At 49.3% G+C, this 18,752-nt stretch overlaps 2 protein-coding genes across 2 annotated transcripts; both read left to right on the forward strand.

Moving 5' to 3' along the window:
• Positions 1-130: 130 nt before the first annotated feature.
• LOC149364254 (uncharacterized) lies at positions 131-7,858 on the forward strand. The gene is made up of 2 exons (XM_089574199.1): positions 131-590; positions 6,452-7,858. Exons 1-2 carry the CDS (start codon positions 342-344, stop codon positions 6,794-6,796), a joined length of 594 nt encoding a protein of 197 aa, XP_089430325.1. The 5' UTR covers positions 131-341; the 3' UTR covers positions 6,797-7,858.
• Positions 7,859-13,584: 5,726 nt separating this feature from the next.
• On the forward strand, positions 13,585-18,276 carry LOC149364255 (glutathione S-transferase-like). Its single transcript, XM_089570056.1, has 2 exons — positions 13,585-13,892; positions 16,376-18,276. Exons 1-2 carry the CDS (start codon positions 13,621-13,623, stop codon positions 16,770-16,772), a joined length of 669 nt encoding a protein of 222 aa, XP_089426182.1. The 5' UTR covers positions 13,585-13,620; the 3' UTR covers positions 16,773-18,276.
• The last annotated feature ends 476 nt before the right edge of the window (positions 18,277-18,752 follow it).

Here is an 18,752-nt window from a genome sequence, read left to right on the forward strand (position 1 = left end):
GTGTGGTATGTACGATAAATGTGTTTGCAGGAATTTACGATGTTTTTACAAGCATCTGACCGGCTCCATCAGCACTGAAAAGATGTCCACTCGTCATTACCCTTGACAGCCTATTAAAACAGACGTAAGTGTCAGCAAGTGCGTTAAACTCGATCGGTACTATTTACAAAACGCTTTGTCTCCTACGAGTGTTCGTTTCGAGCTCGTGCAGGCCGTTTTTGAGGCTAACGACTCGCCCGCCACGAACACACACGTCACAACGGACGCATACACTCGATCCTTTAATAATCGTTACGCTTCATTGAATTCTTCGATGCTAAAAACATCGCCGTTCGGCACCGATGAAGCGACCGAGGAGCCCATGTTTTGCTGCCGGCGAACACCGGCGGCGGTTCAAAGTGCGTCGTCTGCACAACGCCGCGGCGGCGGCAGCACCACTGCTTCGGCGCAAGCGCACGGTGCAGGACTGCGGTTTCTATCGAACGCCGGGTCCGCCGCCAGAGAAGAGACCGCGGCTCGAGGGCGTCAACGACAGCCATGCCTTCCTCTGGGAAGTCCAGGCGGCACCGAAAGAACAGACCTTCGGTAAGGTAGGCTTCACATCAGCGCGCGTCTCCGGGTTATCTCGCTCTCGGCGGCGCGCCTGCTACGCATGTCTCTCGGTTTAAGGATGTTTACATTCGTAAGCATTATCCTCGCGGCGCCGTGCGGATGCCAACTGCGCGGATCTCGTTGCCTCTTTGCGGATAATGGATTGAAGTTGACATAGTGAGCGATCGGATGTCTCCGGACACCTCGGTGGTTTAGTGAAAAGTAAACCCCTCATAACGCGAGGTGCGTACGGGTGCTGTGAGAAGGAGTGAACACGGGTTGACAGGCGACCGGGAATGCGGACAAACGGGTGCCGCAGAGCTGGGATCGGGCTTTATGCGTCGCTCACTAGGACGGAGACGGGTCGATAACGGGCGAGACGTACGGTGTGACTAAGCATAGTTTGTTGCGACGGTCGCCGTCAAACGATGAATGAGCGCAAACATCTTGCGCTGTGCGAAATGTGCAGAAAGAAGACGCAAGCTTAGGCCTCGCAGCAGCGGTCTTTGGTATTGTCAGGGACCTGTAATAACCCAAGGTGTGTAACTCGCATTGAGAAGCAGTAGAACCGACATGCTGATTTCGTGTTGCGTAACAAGAGGACTCGAGGAAAGTGCTGTCGGGGGCGTTTTATTTTGGGTTCACATCGTCTCGGAAGCAGTCATAAAAGCGACTAGCAACGGTTCTGGCATCTGAGGCGCCTGACAAAAGTGAAAATTGGAAGACCTTCAGGCTACAATTCTGCCAACCCGTACCGGCGCGCGCTGTTGTTGACCAAAATTCTTTCTTTTTGCTGACGATTAGTAATTTCTTCTCCGTACCGAAAAGATCTCATTTTTCTAAAATTTCGTTTTTTTCCTATCACTTGAGTTGTATGGGTGCACTGCTCGCTCACATTTTTAGTATCAGCTAGTTTCGCGAAACCCTTTTTTTTTTTTCTTTTTACGGCTACTGCTATATGCTCTGTGTAAGCAACTATATATACTGTAGTCGGAGCGTAATGTATGTTTATTCTTGAATACTGATCGCATTTTTACCGACGTTTACTGCCAGGACGCCCGCGCAGTGCTCACGAATTTTCGGTCCCGAGAAGCACGCACGTGCTACGCTCGTGGCATGAATTTTCACGAGGGGGACAGTAAACAATTGCCAGCTTGCGCAGGTGCTCGCCGCATGTGAAGCTGTAAAGACATTTTCGTGTGGTTATCGCTGTTATGTACAGAAGGGTCGACGCCTTCACCTCACCTGTGCTGTGGATGAAGACGTCTTAGAAAAAGAATAGACAAAGACACTGCACACTTTCTCTTCTTCATTGTCCTTCTTTTTGTACCCTAACCACCTTGTCAACTCAGGAGCAAGACTAGGCTTAATGTGGAAAAAAGAAAAGTTAGTAATACTCTCTGCTGTAGCAAGGAAGTACTGCAAGTATTGAGGGATTATTGAGTATTGAGGGATGCACAGCAGTGATGTCGGATTCATACCATGGGAGTGAGTGAGTGAAAAGTTTATTAGCTCTCAAGAGTATTTCATGTCGAGTCCAGCTGGCAGGTTCCTATTCTCGGGCCCCAGCGGCATGGCTGCAACGCATACTCAGTCGACCAACCGGACATGGTTGATCAATTGGCCTCCCACTTCTCTGGATTGAGATTCTGTATGTGTGGGACTGCTGTGATTTTCTGACAGCTCAATGTTATGTGGTGTAGTGTTGGTCTGTCTCAGCACGAAGGGAAAATACCAGGAGAATGTGTTAGAGGGTGCTGTCAGGCTGTGACAGAATGCATACATCTTTCGTGAGGAAAATATATAATAGCTGTAAATTGTCAGCATGTACGCACCTGTGAGGCCTGAGCTTGCAGACGTATGAAGAAGTTTGAAATTAGACAGAGGCATCAAGCTGTGGAAAGAAAATTACTAGGGTGACATTAAGAGACGGATGGCAGCTGGACAACACCAGACGTCCTGAGGATGTCTTCGAATGGTCAGAACGTCTCATCCCAAGCAGAACATTCTGAGTACCTTTCGAGTGCATCGACGGCTCAATGTCCTCATAAGGATGTCCTCAGTTTGTAGTTTGCTGGACGACTCGGTGAAAATTCCTCATATGTCCTACAGTCGTTCTATTGCAGGACAATATTGTGGAATTGACCTGAGATCAAATTAGCTTTATCTCTCGCTACTGGTTTGTTAATTGATACTTATGTACAGTAGTGATGTAATGAAGGAAACCATTGTGACCCCAAAAATTTTATGCCTTGAGGAGATATCTTAAGATATATTTGCTTTTACACCCGGTCTTATGTATCACATGCTTCTGGTGGGGCTGGGCTGTTTAGATTTTTGGGTCACTCATATTTTTGATTCCGGCTGCAGAATTGAACTCCAAAGAGAGCTATAGGTCTTTGCGGCCCTGGGCATGGTAAACTTGTGCTGTGCCTGTTCTTTTCACTTATTCTTGTTAGCTTCTCTTACATTAGCTTTGAATATGGCACTCCCATGAAAAAGAAAACATCTTGATACAAATCCTGAAGTGGTAACGAAAATATCCCTGAACATGGTCGTCACAACATCTTGAGTATGCGCGAGGGACGGACAAATGGATCCCAGTGTGACTGCTTGAGGACCAGTTAGCAACAACCTTAGGACGTCTGAACATTCTGCCGCGGGCATCCTGAGGTCATAACCAGGACGTCTTTGCATTCTCTGGGCAGCGTGGATATGTACACTGTAAATCAGGACAATATTGAGTTTATGATATACTTGCTCAAATCAAGAGGAGGGAATGTACATGGAGGACATGCAGTGCATAAAACCAATAACTGGTAGTGTTGTAACGGCAAAGCGGATCCGGAGGGAAGCGACGCGTAGCGCAGAACAGTAGTGTCATATGGGGAAGTGGTAAAACCTTAATCAGGTGGGTTGGCCATGGCTAACTTCGTCCGCTTTTTTTCACAATGTGTCGCGCCCTGTGGGTTGTTCGCGAAAAATTCGTCCCTCACCCACAAAACTGGTTGAAAACAAACGCGCGGGGGCGACGCGGGCACGATCCGCTTTCATGAGGCATCAACTGCTCATGCGGAATAGCAGGTGCGTGCATGACAGTTGGCGCCATCTACCGCTTGCACCTGTCACCAGCGTGAACTGCGCGTGCGCACTTGAAGATGGTGGTTTGTTTTCAACCGATAGAGGGCAGAGGAGAATAGATGCGAATGAAGCTTTAGGCGTGCATGCGCATAGCGGCCGTGTGAGGAAGATGGATTAGGACAGGGCTAATTGGTGATCATTAGGAACGTCTTTGGCCCGCAGTGAACTCAGCCTGGCTGACGCCATGGCGATGAATTTGTCAAACCACCCGGTACCGAAATTCTAAAACAAAAAAAAAACATGCGATACCTGATCAGAGTCCGACATCGCGTCGAGCTTTTTCTTTATTGGGAAATAGAATTGAAATTAGCTACATCTCTCTTCAGGGCACTTTGAGATTTGGTGCGTTCATCCAATGAGTAGGATCTTGCGAAAAGCTCGGTTTCGAAACTGGTTCGTAATTTTACCTTGTACGCGTGGAACGCTGAGCAGGCGTATTGCTGGAAGCAGGCAAAATGCGCTCACGTACGCACGCACAAAACCAATGAGGAAAACAGCTTAGACGTGCGCGAATATCAGAAAATTTCGAGCGATGAATCGACCATCCTTCTACTCGATTCGTTGAATGCATCAAGCCATAACGCACGTGCAAAATGGTTCGAAGCGAATCGAACATGCGCTCAAATTTTCGAATAGTTTCCCGATAACTTACACGAACTTCCGGATAATGCTGTAGTTTTCTTCGACGACTGTTTCAAAAATTCAGGGGGCACTTTGCTCTCTAAAGTGCTGCAAGGCGAAAGCGTTTCCTGGCGCACTGTGTGTTTTTATTTACTTTTTTATTTTTCATATTTTTTTATTTTTGCTCCTTTTCTTGTTTCTATTGTTTTTTATTCTTATTTTCATATCTCATTTTATTTGTTTTCTGTTTGTTTTTTATTTTGCTTTTCTTGACTTTATTCCTTTTATTTTATTTATGAAACCTGTGCATTCACTAGATGCGCCTTTATTCATGCTGGAACCTTGAGCCTTGGTGGCAGAGTGGTAGCGTCTCCTCTTCAAATGCCAAAGGCCCTGGTTCGATTCCCACCCTCGGCGCAGTTTATTTTTAAGCAGTGACGCCGAAAGGCGGACAAATCTGCCGACGCGTCTGTCGACACGGCTGCTGACGCATCCAAGATTTGGCGACGCGGCAGATTTAATGTGCTCCGTAGTGGAGCACTTGCAGATCCATGAGAGCTTAGTTCTTATCAGGCACCCGGTCAGCTTCTATTTCTAGAGAGAAACTTTGCATGGACCTATGTAATACGAGGCAATATCTGAACAATCATCGGCTTGGCTCATGGTTTATGGGGGTTTAACGTCCCAAAGCGACTCAGGCTATGAGGGACGCCGTAGTGAAGGGCTCCGGACATTTCGGCCACCTGGGGTTCTTTAACGTGCTGTGACATCCCACAGTACACGGGCCTCTAGAATTTCGGCTCCATCGAAATTCGAACGCCGTGGCCGGGATCGTACCCGCGTCCTTTGGGTCAGCAGCCGGCGCCATAACGTTACACTGAGCCATCACAGCGGCTGTTGTAAACAACCATCACTGAATACACACAACAAACGAAAGCCCGTGGAGTTTTGCTCATGAATGTCCCTGTAACAGCAGGCCTTATTGCGGCGTGCTTATGTGGGGATTTCTTGTCCATGGAGCGCTAGGCGTTAATGGATTTGCTCGAAGTCCATTCCGTCATTAGTCTTTTTTCACTTCGTAGTTGCCCCATGCCTCCGCTTTGGCTGGAAATATGCACTCAGCCGGGCGAATGATAAGAACCGAATAGAATCGAACGAAAAGATTGTACTATAGTGTGGTTACGTTTGTTACGTGCCTTCCATCCACGGCTTACAAACAAAAGGCGCGGTTGCTCCGAGAAAATAGCGCGCAGGGAAGACGATCTCATATTGTTGTTGTTTTCCTCCTATCTAAATTCGTATCTAAAGTAGCAAGTGGTCATTAAAATTTATGAGCACAAAAAAGTAACGCAAGACGGGTTCATCTTTACCGGTTAAAATTCGTGTGAAAGTGAGAACGTTGCTACTTGTTTTCGGCGCAACATTACTTGGGATACGGGACACGCGCGCTTTTAGTTCCCTTGGGTACCACCACGGGGCGCATAGCCTTGAACGTTCAAAAATAGCGCGTTGACGTCATCCGGGACGTAAGACGTTCATGATGAAGTTTAGCGCCAAAAACGAGGACAAAGTAGGAGTGAAGACACAACACGAGCGCTCGTGTTGTGTCTTCACTCCTACTTTGTCCTCGTTTTTGGCGCTAAACTTCATCATGAATAAGATTCAACTCGCCCAACTTTCCACCTTACTATGTAAGACGTGATGTAAGACGTGTCGTGTCGTCGTTCTTTCGCCTTGTGTTCGTCTTTTTTTTGGTGCTAACCTATTTCAAAGAATGTCTAACCAACTGGCCCAGCACAAAGTTTTCCTAATGTTCTTTCCGACACATAGCAGGGGCGCGTCGATTCTTGAAAATGGGAGTAGAATATATGGCCTCAAAAAGAGCTGCTCGAAATTCTTTACCTTCACAGAGTGTATACCTTCTATTCTTGGCGAAATAATTTCCTGTTGGTTAGATTGATTGATTAAAACTCTTTGTTCTAAGCGGGATGACTCAGTGGTCTGGCTATTGGGAGATGAAGTTGGGAGGTAGGCCCGAGATAACAGCCTTGGCCCGAGATAACAACATTGCCTCTTTGTCTCCTTCCCTTCTCGGCAGGATTCCAAGCACAATAAGCAGCACAACAAGAACGGTGGGAACAACGGCAGTGCCGGAGGCGGTGGTGGCGGACCCGCCGTGACGGCCGCGCTCGCCCAGTCCCCCGTCACATCGCCCATGGAGGAGACGGCACTGCCGCTCATGGTGGAGGGGGGCGGCAAGCCGGACGAGGAACTCCTCTCTACGGCCGCCGTCGTCGAGATGGCCGGACCTCCTCTGCCGGCCGACGCCGCCATGATGGAGGTCGCCGGCACCCCGTCGGACGAGGACGACCCGGCGTTCAACGCCTTCAACTACTGGAAGACGCCCTTCCCTGACGTCAACGCGGACGTCATCATGGAGTAGTAGACCTTCTCCTCGCAGCAAACCCACTCACCCCTTCTGTCGTTGCCGCCATGCCTTTCTTTTCATCTCGCTGCCTCGCCTGTTCTTTTCTTTGTTTCATTTCAAACACCGCTTTGTTCAGGTCATTGTTTCACCTAACCGTTACCGTCGTCGCACCTCGAACAATAGAGAGTTTTAGCGTGCCGCAGACCTACTAGCGTAGATGTATGGCGCACCAACTGGGTGCCAGGCGCATGCGCAGTGGACAAGTGTCCATGCGCAACAGGCTGGTATTGTATACGTCTACGCTAATGCGTCTCCGGTGCGCTAAAACTCCCTAATATTATTTTTCTCCCTTTCGAAGTGGCCAAACCTCGACGTCAGTAGTACAATACGCGCATCAGTTGTTTCTTCGCTAACACGTTTGCGTTATGCTGGGACTGGCGCATTCTGCGCGGTGAAAGGAAAGCGTTAGCCCAGAGTATGCGTGTGTCTGTGGGATGAATCAAAAGGAAAAGCGCGGGCGAACCGAGGTAAAGGGGGAAAAAAAAGCTCGCGTATGAGAGCGTGCGCGCCACTCCTGTGGGTGGATCGTGCATTGACTTCCTTGTGCGCTCGCCGTCATTTCTTGTTAGTTTTTCTCTCTCTCTCTCTCTCTCTCTCGACTTTCATTTGAAGTTGTGGTTAAGAAAGGACGTTGCGAAGGAATTAAACGGCGGTTGGTTTTCCGCGTGTTTCATGTTTTTTACTCGAATCTTTGAAAAAAATATGGGGCTTCCTCCGCGTGCGCTGTATCATTTTTGTTTGTTCTTGTTATTTATTTGCTTACTTCTTTTTCTTTCGCGTATGTAAATGAAGCTTCTCTGAACCGCTACACGGCGGCGCCTAGTTCTAAAATAGCGCCTGGCAGTGTATGCAGCCGCGACCAAGTACTTACACGTCACCGCGCACAGCTGCGGACGACGCGAGCGTTTGAAACATCGTGTGGGCGGGTCCGACCGGAAAGCAAGGAACGTTGCAGAGTTCGGGGTAGATGGGGCTTGTTTTCCTGTACGACGCTCTCTGGCTGCTGGGAAAGAAAAACAAGTAGAAAAAAAAGATGGAATGGCTTACACCGGAAGCTGGCTATAAAAACATTTAGTTTAACTTCGTGTTCGCGTTCCGGGTTTTGCTTTGGTTCTGTGTGTGGACACGTTGGCGCACTATATAAATCTCGGCGTCCGCGCACGGAAGGGTCTGCTGCCTGTTTCATGTTGTGTTTCTTTGACGATGAAATAAATATATTCTTTCTGTGGTGTTCACCTCGGTTGTCTCAATGCTGTCTTTCCTGCTGACCTAGAAATTAAGTGTGCACGCGTCCTGATCAGGACCCAGCCGTAGCATTGTGTAGCAAGGGAGGAGAAATTACGAAAAAAATCATAGCGTGCGGTACATGGGGCCTAGTACAGGAAAGGACTGAAGGCCTCATTAAACATCATTTCTGAGAGAGCCAATGCGGCGCCTATAGTATATGCAGAGGCTGGAAGGTGATGGTATATTCCTGCTTGATTTGCGAGGACTCCGTGTTAAAGAAATCCTATTCTCGATTACGAGGTGATTTAGGCTGTCGCAGATTTGCCTGCACCTTGTGTTTGTATTTTAATAACCACGTAGAATGGTCTCGGCGAGGAGTCATTGAGGTTGTAGGAAGTTGCGTGTGTAGGATAGGCGTAGCCAGCGCGGGACAGGTGTGCCTGTCGTGCAGTGACCTAATGGGCGGTTGTGCTCTACATAATGTGTCCGAATAAAAGGTGGCTCCTTAAGCACACGCATCTGGTATTTTAGCCTTTTTAGACCGAGAGTAGCGAATGTTCATAGCACCATCGTGTTTACACAGAGAGCCCACGATCGGAGTTCGAGCAAACATTCGAGACATCATCTTGGGGGAGGGGTAAGGAATGGTGGCGCTAGTTTACGTATTTACATATTTTTGATGAACAAAAATACAATCCTCTGAAGCAGTGTCGAGTGATCAATTGTCAGAAATCACGGGCCTTCAGTGATGGTCATGAATATCACGCCAAACTGAACTTTTTTTTTTTTTTTCATTTCTACTCGGCGTTCAGGGAGCAGGTAATATTTTTGGGACTAACCTTACTACACTAACTTATATTGCTAACTGTGATGAACGAAGTAGCGGGCAAAAAGCTATGGAATATGATTAGTGAAAGAGCGTGTCGTTCGTAGGTTTTCACGCAGTACACTTCAGATAGAACTCCTGCTGAAGCTGCGTTGACCGCGGCCGCGCGTGTAGTACACAGTTGACTGCAAGCGCAATTAGGAAACACAGCGCGCGTTGGTTCGAGTTGCGCTCACATCCCGACGGATGGCAGCACTCTCGCATGTTAGAACACATGTTAGAACATATGCTGCTGCGAGCGCCATGGTGAGCTCCATGCCAACGTAGCAAGCAAGATGAGAAATGAAAGTAGCTAGCGAAACACATGGGTGGTCGTATGGTCCATAGCGTGCTAACCACCATTGCTAATTTAAAACTGCACTGGCATCTCAGAGAGACTGTCGACGCTACCAAGAGGCGCGTTCAAACATACAACGCCTGAAAATTCACATTCCGACTAGTCCTGCTAAATTAGCGACTTTTTACCAGCCCAGCCGTTTTTATTATTTTACAAACTGCCACTCTCCCGTTATACCTGGGTTTTGGGCTACATCGAACTTTGTTGGTTTTGTGTCCCTGTTACAGCGAGTAAAACAAAGTGGTTAGGTGTATACGAAGTGCAGACAGGCCGTCAAAAGACACTCTTCAGGTAGAGCATATCATCTCGCCTTATGTATCACACTCAAGACTACCGTAACGAACCGTGCGCTCGTATGATTAGTACTGCTAGTACTATATACTACCGCCGCCATTGTCGCTTTTATTCCTGGAACCGCCAGTTCTACTAAAAACTACCGGTGTACCACCATAGCGCCGGAAAAGTGGTTTGAGCAAACGCATTGTATGTGGGAGGTTCGGAGTTCGATGCCCAATGCCGCAGGGTACACGCCGGTTTCCAATTGGCCAGCTTACCCATGGCCAGCTGCTCTGCTTCTCTGAGGTGAAATGCCTGGAAAACTGGTCGTTGACCCTGCCTTGTGCAGAGCAAATCCACCTTGGGCCATGGTTCTCTTTGACCAAAGCTGCCCTTGGGCCGCTAAAATCCACCATCATCATCATTACTGCTTTACTACTGCTGCTAGCTCTCATGTAGTATTTTTTTTTTTGCTACTACCACTGCTCCTGCTATCTAAACAGCCACTACGACACAACTGTGGCCAATATATTGCTTCCATTAACACTACAAGTACCATTACTACTACTACCAAAGCACAGCCATTACTACTACTACTACTACTGCTGCTGCTACTACCACTACTACTATTACTACTACTGCTACTACTGCTGCTGCTGCTGCTGCTACTACTACTACTACTACTACTACTACTACTACTACTACTACTACTACTATTACTACTACTACTAATACTGCCCCTACTGCTACTGCCCCTTCTGCTGCTGCAGACTGTTACTAGCAAGCACCACGTGGTGCTTGTAGTAGTAGTAGTAGCAGTAGCAGCAGTAGTAGTAGTAGTAGTAGTAGTAGTAGTAGTAGTAGTAGTAACGTACTCATCCACTGGCTCCTGCAGTCAACTGACCTGTGTGGGTGCCCCCGATGGCGACCGACGTTCAGGAGTGAACGTCCGGCATTGTTATGACGCCGAGGATGAAAACAAACTTGGCTTACTTAACGCTCGGCGGTTCCGCCTTCCTTTCGAGGCCGACCCCTCCCCTTCCCGCTCGAAAAGAGGGGCGCTTCCGAAATAGCCTCGCCCGCCGGCTGAGTAGGTACGAAAAAAAAGAAGCGCCGGAGTCAGGCCCGAGGGAAACCGGGCTCTAGGGGGCCAAGGCCGATGACGCGAATAGAAGAGGCGACTTGTGCCGCTTTCTCTGGCACCGTTGACCTGCTCTGTGTTGTATAAAAACAGTTGATTCGTGTCAGGGGAATGCATGTGGAAGAGGACGTGGCCTGGAGATTCAGGAAAGAGAGACTTGGTCGGGTGTGGGGAGGGCGAGGAAGTGGCGGCCCGTCGGCATTCCAGCGCCTAGTCGCGGAGTTCTCACCGTGACTTACCGGGCGGAAACTGCGGCCCGGAGCTGCACCGGGGTAGACCGCCGCTCGTCCGCTGCCCAACTCGCCTCAGTTTACATCCGGATAGGTAGCCGCCGTGCGACAACGGTAAGTTTCTCTCTCTCTCTCTCTCTCTCTCTCTCCCTCAGGTAGCAGGGCAGGCGACGGCGATTTTGAACGGTGCATGCAGTCGGTCGTGTTATCGTTCGTTTGCTCATTAATGCGCACAGCATGTAAAAGGGCAGGTTAGCACTGGTGCCTCAATTCAGTGCCCTGAACGCGTGCTGCTCGCAAAAACAAGGACAGGGTGATTTGCATACTTCAATCGAGAAACGCCTTATGAAAAGGTCGCTAGCATATTGATTTCTGTCGCCTCATCCACAACTCACCATTCGTGCATGACTGCCAAAGGAAAAAAAAAATGTCGAAACCCGTAAAGAAAGCAACTGCTTGGCTGTGCAGAACGTCTCCTTTTCCGTAACGCACCCCAGTGCCTCGCAGGAAGAACAGTCAGCACTAGCTGTTGGCTGCAGCGCACTACAACAATGCAGTGCAGCATAGCCAACACATGGATGCCGCTTTGCCACATAGCTACTAGGTAAAGCAGAGTAGCCGTCTAACTGGCTGCAAGCGAGGCGCTGTGATTATCAACCACAAACCTGTCGTATATAAGGATCATAAACCTTTTGCGATGAGTGAAACTTGGGAAAAATATGGTGTGGTGATATGGTAGCGTGTGCTTATGAGTCTCCTCTACGGCTAGGCTTGGACGTAAAGTGAACATGCCAATTCTCCACCACTGCGCGCATCAACATCAATGTAACTTTATTATCTTGTACCATCGTGAAACATCCCAAATTCATTGCTTAGCGTACAGTTTACTGCGTATGCCTTGTAGCTCGGCCTTCGCGTCATTTTAATATCAATGCATCCAAGAGCCGCTCAGTGTCTGAAGAGTGGCAAATTAGCTGTTTGCTTATGCTTTATTTGGCGAGGTGATTGCTGCTTTGCTGGTTGGTATTAGCTGATGCCCAGTTATAGAACCACATGCGTTAGCAGTTCACTGTCCTAACCAGCGACAAATACGTAGGCATATGCTTACGCGTATGCATCAGAGTGTTTATCAGCTGAAATCCCTTGGCATATTAAATTAGGCGCACATAGGTTTTCACACAGTATACATTGGACATCAGGCGATCTTAAGTCCACTCTAATCAAATCCGCTCAAAAGCAGTCGCTAACGCCTACTGCCTCTCCAATCTCTGCCGGTTATTTCATCTGATAAATGGCGAGTATGTTCTGCCGGTGGAGCGCGCTGCAATTGAGAGTAGCTTTTGAAGCGAGACTTGCCGAAGATTACGCCGTAGCTGTGTATATACGAGTTGGAGTTACCGACGTACATTTGTATCTATAAGAAAACAAAACAAATCCTGTCGTTGAATGCAACAGCATGTTTATATACTTCGCAACCTTCGCAAATACATAGGCGTTGGCTTCGATGTACTTTTAAAGTGAAAACTCTTTATGGGAGGCATTCCGAAGACATCATCGCAACCCCTTCAGACGAACAGAATGGGCTCAATATAGTTGAAACCTATATTCCACTGTGCCGTTTCTTATCCGGTTATTTACAGCAGGAAGGAATGCAGGAAGATGGGATTCCTGAGAACACAAAACAAAATTAAGTGGGGTCCACTGCGGAGCCTAAGTTCTCTGCACGAACCCCTTCTCAAAACGTTTGCTAGCGGACTGAGGCTCCACATCAACCCATGTTCAATTTGCTTTGTCTTATTTGATTATGTCCGCCGTAGTTCAAGCACGCGGTCTGCTCGCATCGACGGTGTACTCCTTGACACATATTGTGCGCTTAAGCCATTGTTCATGGCGCAAAAGTCAAGAGAGAGGGTGAGGAGGTGATGGAGCACGCAGGTGAGGGGGACAGTGCGCTTCCATTGCGATGACTGCGATGGAGGGAAGAGGTGGTGTGAACAAGCCACGGTGTAAGGTGGAACAAGCATACGAAGTGAACGTACACATAGGTTTCTACGTCACACCGGCATCGTACCTTTAATGGAAAGCGCTAACGAGCTTCCATAGGCACAGTAGTTGGTGTACAGTCGTCCACACGCTCTACAGCGCCCCTGTCACTAGCTGCTGCCTGATGGGCCGTATACAGCTGAAAAAATTATGTGGAGCTAAACAAGATGCATGAGAATCTGCAAGCGCTGTGAGACCAGATTTCGAGCCTTAGGCCACTCGTAAATGAGACAAGTGCACCCCCCGTGCGCCATTCAAGCGCTCTAGACAGATATGTGGATGTTACGTGAATTCAGCGGCATTAATATGACAGAGTAGCGACATCGCAACTCGCATATAAGGAGCGGTGCGGGGCATCGTAGACACCAGGGGGCGCTCCGTGCTAACGCTATACGCGGGGTAATGTAACGCTATGTACTGTTCATGTATACGCTCTCGCAGACGCAGGAACACTCTCTGCGTTCCAAGCTTTCTTTCACTTAACAATTCGCGCAAAGCTAGCGTAAACGTAGAGTAATTTTGATTTTTACTGAAGGCTCGGGACAAAGCCTGTCAGCTTTCGTTTACTTGATCTTTCTTTTTCATCCTAAAGATCAGAGGCAAAGATCGAGCTGGTGCTGGCTGAGTCAGCGCCCCGACATGCCTCGTCGTCCGGTGCTAGGCTACTGGAACGTTCGCGGCCTCGGCCAGTACATCCGCAACCTGCTCGTCTACAAGGGTGTCGCGTTCGAGGACAAGCTGTACCGATTCGGCCCCGCGCCGGACTTTGACCGCTCTCACTGGCAGGGCGAGAAGTTCTCACTAGGACTCCAGTTCCCAAACCTGCCTTACTACATCGACGGCAACGTCAAGATCACACAGAGCTTGGCCATCCTGCGGTACCTGGCCAGGAAGCATGACCTGGCGGCGAGGTGCGTAGCATGCGCAACAGGGCCTCTTGGCGTCGACTGCGTCAGTGTGTGTGTGTGTGTGTGTGTGTGTGTGTCTTTTGTTTTTACAGTAAATTAAAGAGATGCCCTAGCATACGAACTCTTTTAAATGGGCTTCGAGGGCCATAGAGTCACCATTTGGAAGTAAATGGTGGAGTGGCCTAGCCTCGGAGATCCGGGCTTCCCCTTTTTACGCCACTGCAGTTTGTTTGCGAAAACGGTCGGATGTGGCGACACCTGCTCCCCCTGGGTGACAGAGCACAGAAGAAAAGCAAAGTATTCACGTTGCAAGGTGCACAGTCGTCGCTCCTGTTGTAGCAGTCCGAAAGTAAGCTACCAACTGACATTTGTAACAAAAAATGGTAACTGCAAGGCCAGCTGGACATTTAGAGTAGTTGGCGTTCTGCCGTAAACATTTGGGTTCAACTTGTAAGAATTCGCATAAATTGCTGACTTTCACTGGAACTTCCATCAATGGTAGAGGGGTACTTGAGCATAAATTACCAGAAATTCGGGACAGCACCCAGCCAGTGCCGCTAAGACTGGCGGCCTATCACGTTCTGTTCTGAAGCCACTCGCTCATTAGGTCTCTTCAGTTTGGCTGAACTTTCTGCACCAGTTCAAGGAGTGCAGCACTTTCGAATTCGTTTTGTCAGGTCACTGAGCGTGCCCGCTGCACTTCCATTTTCGTTTTGCAAAACTGTTAGCCTAGTGCAACACGATTTCTTGGCTGGCTTGCACTCTCCGAAGTGAAAGTGCAGCTGTAGTGCAGCAATATGGCGGCGCCCATGTGTATGTCGGAGAAGCGGAGAAGACATGAAGTAGTCACTTAATGAAGTGGTGACAGTTTTTTCTTGAAGGGAGGAGGTGAGTAGCTCTTTGTGGCACCATAATTGTAAACCTATAGGCCGTCAGTTAAAGCCCTATGGGCAGCATTTAAATGTATATGTTCGTAAATCGTTTACGCGTTTACATGCAACGACTTTCTTTTTTTTCTGCGAAACGATGATTTCCAGAGGCTGGTTCATGACAACACTTCACGTGGTTCGGGATTCTGGCGGCCGTTGATGTCGACGGCACGCTGTTGGCTGCAATTTGGTGGCGACGGCAAGGCTAGCAGACGGCAGGCTTGCACTCGACCATTCGTTTCGGAAGCAGCCAGTGCCAAGTTCCAGGCATTTAAACTGCCTGCACTGACACTGCACCCTGGCGGCCCCGCCGTAAAATGTCACTGAACTAGTGCAACGAGTGCAGCCAAATCGGAGAGACCCATTCTATTGCTTTCTTACGTCACAAATGGTGTTAAGGCGCTATTTTTAAATGTTCAAGACCATGCGCCACGTGCTGGCATCCAGTGGAACTAGAAGTGCTTCTCCCGAGTTCCTGGTAATGATTGAATTAAATGAACCTTTATAATGAGGCAATGATAGAGAGTGAAAGTACTGCGCGCTCCAGGTCTACGTCGCTGTCTCAAGTCGGCGAGCGAGATTGCAGCCTATTAGCATGGTTTTTACCCAACACGTGGGTGATGTGGGCAACGAGCAGTGGCCACAGTGTTGGCCGTAGTGCAACAGGAGGGGCAGCGCAGCTCCGTCAAGAATTAGGTACGTAGCGGGAGTTAGGAATTTGTGGCAGTGTGGTGACTGTGGGGCGCGTGGACAGGAGCAGCATGTATGCGTGTTGTCACGGTACGCGCCACATACCTGACGGTGGGGGTGGCCAGAGCGGTTGAGTATGTCGTGTTTGTAGAGGTCTCCAAGGCAGAGAATTAGCGTGCGTTTATCTGATGTGAGTAGATTCGCAGCGAGTGAGGATTAGGGAAGAGGATGAAGGAGGCGCGAAAGTGTCGTGGCTCTGTGAGTCTGTCTCTTCGGTACTCGCGGCGCATAGTCCACTTGTCGTTCGCGTAGTAATCGTCCGGCCAAGGAGCAGAGTTGCTCGGAGACGTGTCGCTAGATAAAGTATGAGTCCGTTCGTTAGAAGCCTAGTAAAAGCCCAAGAAGCAGATTAACTAAAAAGCGACGGTGAAGTAGAAGTCAAAGACACAGTGGGAAACCTGGTTGCCCCCCAGAAGCACCAGCACCTCCACACTCCTGAGGCGCCACCAACTAACCCACTCAACTCTGCCAACCTTCATCCTCCAGAAATATTCTGTCACGTGTGTGAAGCCTCGGCTTATAGTAAAAACTTTCATTATATATTAAACACATGAAAGTAATCATGAGGCCATGATAATGCGGCTTTCCCGCACGAAGTTTCATAAACGTCCTGCTAATTGTCTTGCCAAAGCGACGACGACGACAACAAACACGCATTCCAGAAAACCTTGCCCATAACAGCTATGGCTGTAAAAGTTACAGTGTAAGTACTAAATTAGCGTAACGAGCTTCCACACCTTGTTACGCTCGGCGTGTTGTTCATTTTACTTCAAGACATTGTGCGCTTTTGATTGATGCTGCGCGCAGGGACGAGCAGGAAATGCTGCAGATGGACCTCCTGGAACAGCAGGCGAAGGATCTGGCCTTGGGCCTGACCATGACCGCCTTAAATCCGACCTTTGACGAAGCCCGAAAGAAGTACCAGGACAACCTGGTGACCGTGCTGAAGCCGTGGGCGGATCACATGCGGGACCGGAAATGGGTGATGGGTGACCGGCTCACCTACGTGGACTTCCTGCTCTACGAGGCGCTGGACTGGAACCACGAGTTCAACCCTGAGGCGTTCTCCAGTTACCCCGCGCTGCTTGAGTATCTCAAAAGGTTCGAGGAGCTGCCCAACATCAAGGAGTACTTCGCCTCCGAGAGCTACAGCAAGTGGCCCATTCTCGGACCCATGGTCAAGTGGGGACACTTCAAGGAGTGACCTCATGGATGTCAGCTACCCATGTAGTTCCTTTATTCGCGACTCTTTCCCAAGTGCTGTTTCAATGATTGCGACATTTCTGAGAGACATCCAAACAACGCAGAGACTGTCCTTAGCGCCCATAGTAAAACAATGGGACTCTATATAACGCTACAACCGACTTTGTGCTCTGAAATCTAGATTTGCCTTGCTTTTTGCCCATGCCCCTGCAGGCATTATCATCATCATCTTCAGCCGGACTACGCCCACTGCAGGGCAAAGGCCTCTCCCATGTCTCTCCAATTAACCCCATCTTTTGCCAGTTGCTGGCACCCTATCACCGCAAGCTTCTTAATCTCATCCGCCCAAAGTTTCTGCCGCCCCCTGCTGCGCTTGCCTTCTCTTAGAATCCACTCCGTTACCCTTAAGAACCAGCGGTTATCTTGCCTTCGCATTACATGCCCTGTCCAAGCCCATATCTCCCTCTTGATTTCGACTAGGATGTCATTAACGCGCGTTTGTTCCCTCACCCCCTCCGCCAGCTTCCGATCTCTTAACGTTACACCTATCATTTTCTTTCCATAGCTCGCTGCGTTGTTCTTAAGCTGAACCCTCTTCGTTAGCCTCCACGTTTCTGCCCCATAGGTGAGTATACCGGTAAGATACAGCTGTTGTATACTTTTCTCTTCAGGGATATTGGTAGACTGCCCGTTCATGATCTGAGAGAACAAGGGTTGGGGGGTAGGTTTAGCTCCGCTCGGTTGGCAATATCACGAGCTAAAGCTTTAACCTTCTTGTTCCCTTCGAGGCCCTCGCGGCCTGTGGTCCATGTAATTCGGTGATGTTCGCTGAGGCCGCAACCCAAGATGATCCCCGATAAAGTGAGTGATATCGCCCTGTCGTGTAGTAGTGGCAGGCTTGTTGAGAGTTCGTGACTATGTGGGAAGGGGCACTGATGTTATTAAAATGTCTGATATCCACTGCCACTGCAGTGGCCTCTGCTGTGGATGGGCTGTCGGCTCGTTAGAATCTCGTTGACTGCGACCCAGGACCGCTAGCGCAAAAGCGTCGCCGTCAAGGTAGGCTGCCGCGTCCACATGGCAACTGCTGCTGTGGAACTGGTCTCGGAGCGACAGTCAGAGCATTGCATTCCAATGTATTTTTGGAGAATCTTCGAAAGTGGAGTAGATTTTAATGACGCAGTAAATGGTCAATATCCCCCCGAGCGCAGCCATACGGCTACGAAGTAATGCCACACATCTCTACAGCTGAAAATTTTTGATGGCCCGGAGCCCGCAACTCGGTGCACTGTGCTAAGTGCTCCAGTCCAGCACAGCTCCCGTTTTCTTTGCGCGCTTTTCTAATGCGAAAGCATTACTAGCCCCATTACGAGGAAAGCCGGAGACGTGTATGTGCGCGTATCTGTGTCTTCGTGTATTCGCACATGGTACAGAAAATCTCAGCGATGGTAAGAAAAATAGGGTGACGTCATCAAGCGGCTGTATGGCGCACACAGTAAACCAAGCACCACCACTTTAGAGAATCCTGTAACATGTTGTGACGACCCCACATAATGCGCAGGTCCACACGGGACGGAGAGGCAAGAAGACACCGTATGGCTCAGTTTAAACAAAGTGATGTAATCAATAATTATACATGGTACATCAGAGGCTGGGGTGTCCGAGCTTACGTGGCGACGCCGTCATGGGGGCGATGGAGGGGCTCCGGAGTTGCGATCCGTCGGTGGCTGGCAGAAACCGCGCGCCGTCCGGCTTCGGCGCTCAAGGACCCTTTTTCGTGAACGATGTCGTCCTCAGCGTGCCTTTCGTCCGCACTCGCCAGCTATATCTGCTCCGCCGGCCACGCCCGATCTCCTGTCTCCCAGGCTGGATTGTTTCTTTCTTCCTCCTTTCCACGGCGGCGCCGCGGCACCCCCGACCTCCCTCGTTGGAATGTCGTTTGTCTCCCGCCGGCAGCTTTCTTCTTTTGTCGGGTTGTCAG

The sequence above is a fragment of the Amblyomma mixtum genome, chromosome 2, assembly GCF_055824585.1.
Source record: "Amblyomma mixtum isolate Tamu chromosome 2, ASM5582458v1, whole genome shotgun sequence".
NCBI lineage: Eukaryota > Metazoa > Arthropoda > Arachnida > Ixodida > Ixodidae > Amblyomma > Amblyomma mixtum.

Excerpts from the sequence above, each read along its gene's own strand:
- LOC149364255 (XM_089570056.1), top strand. The coding sequence starts at position 13,621 with ATGCCTCGTCGTCCGGTGCTAGGCTACTGGAACGTTCGCGGCCTCGGC. Across the intron at positions 13,893-16,375 it reads AAGCATGACCTGGCGGCGAG|GGACGAGCAGGAAATGCTGC; the intron begins GTGCGTAGCATG and ends TGCTGCGCGCAG.
- LOC149364254 (XM_089574199.1), top strand. The coding sequence starts at position 342 with ATGAAGCGACCGAGGAGCCCATGTTTTGCTGCCGGCGAACACCGGCGG. Across the intron at positions 591-6,451 it reads AAGAACAGACCTTCGGTAAG|GATTCCAAGCACAATAAGCA; the intron begins GTAGGCTTCACA and ends CCTTCTCGGCAG.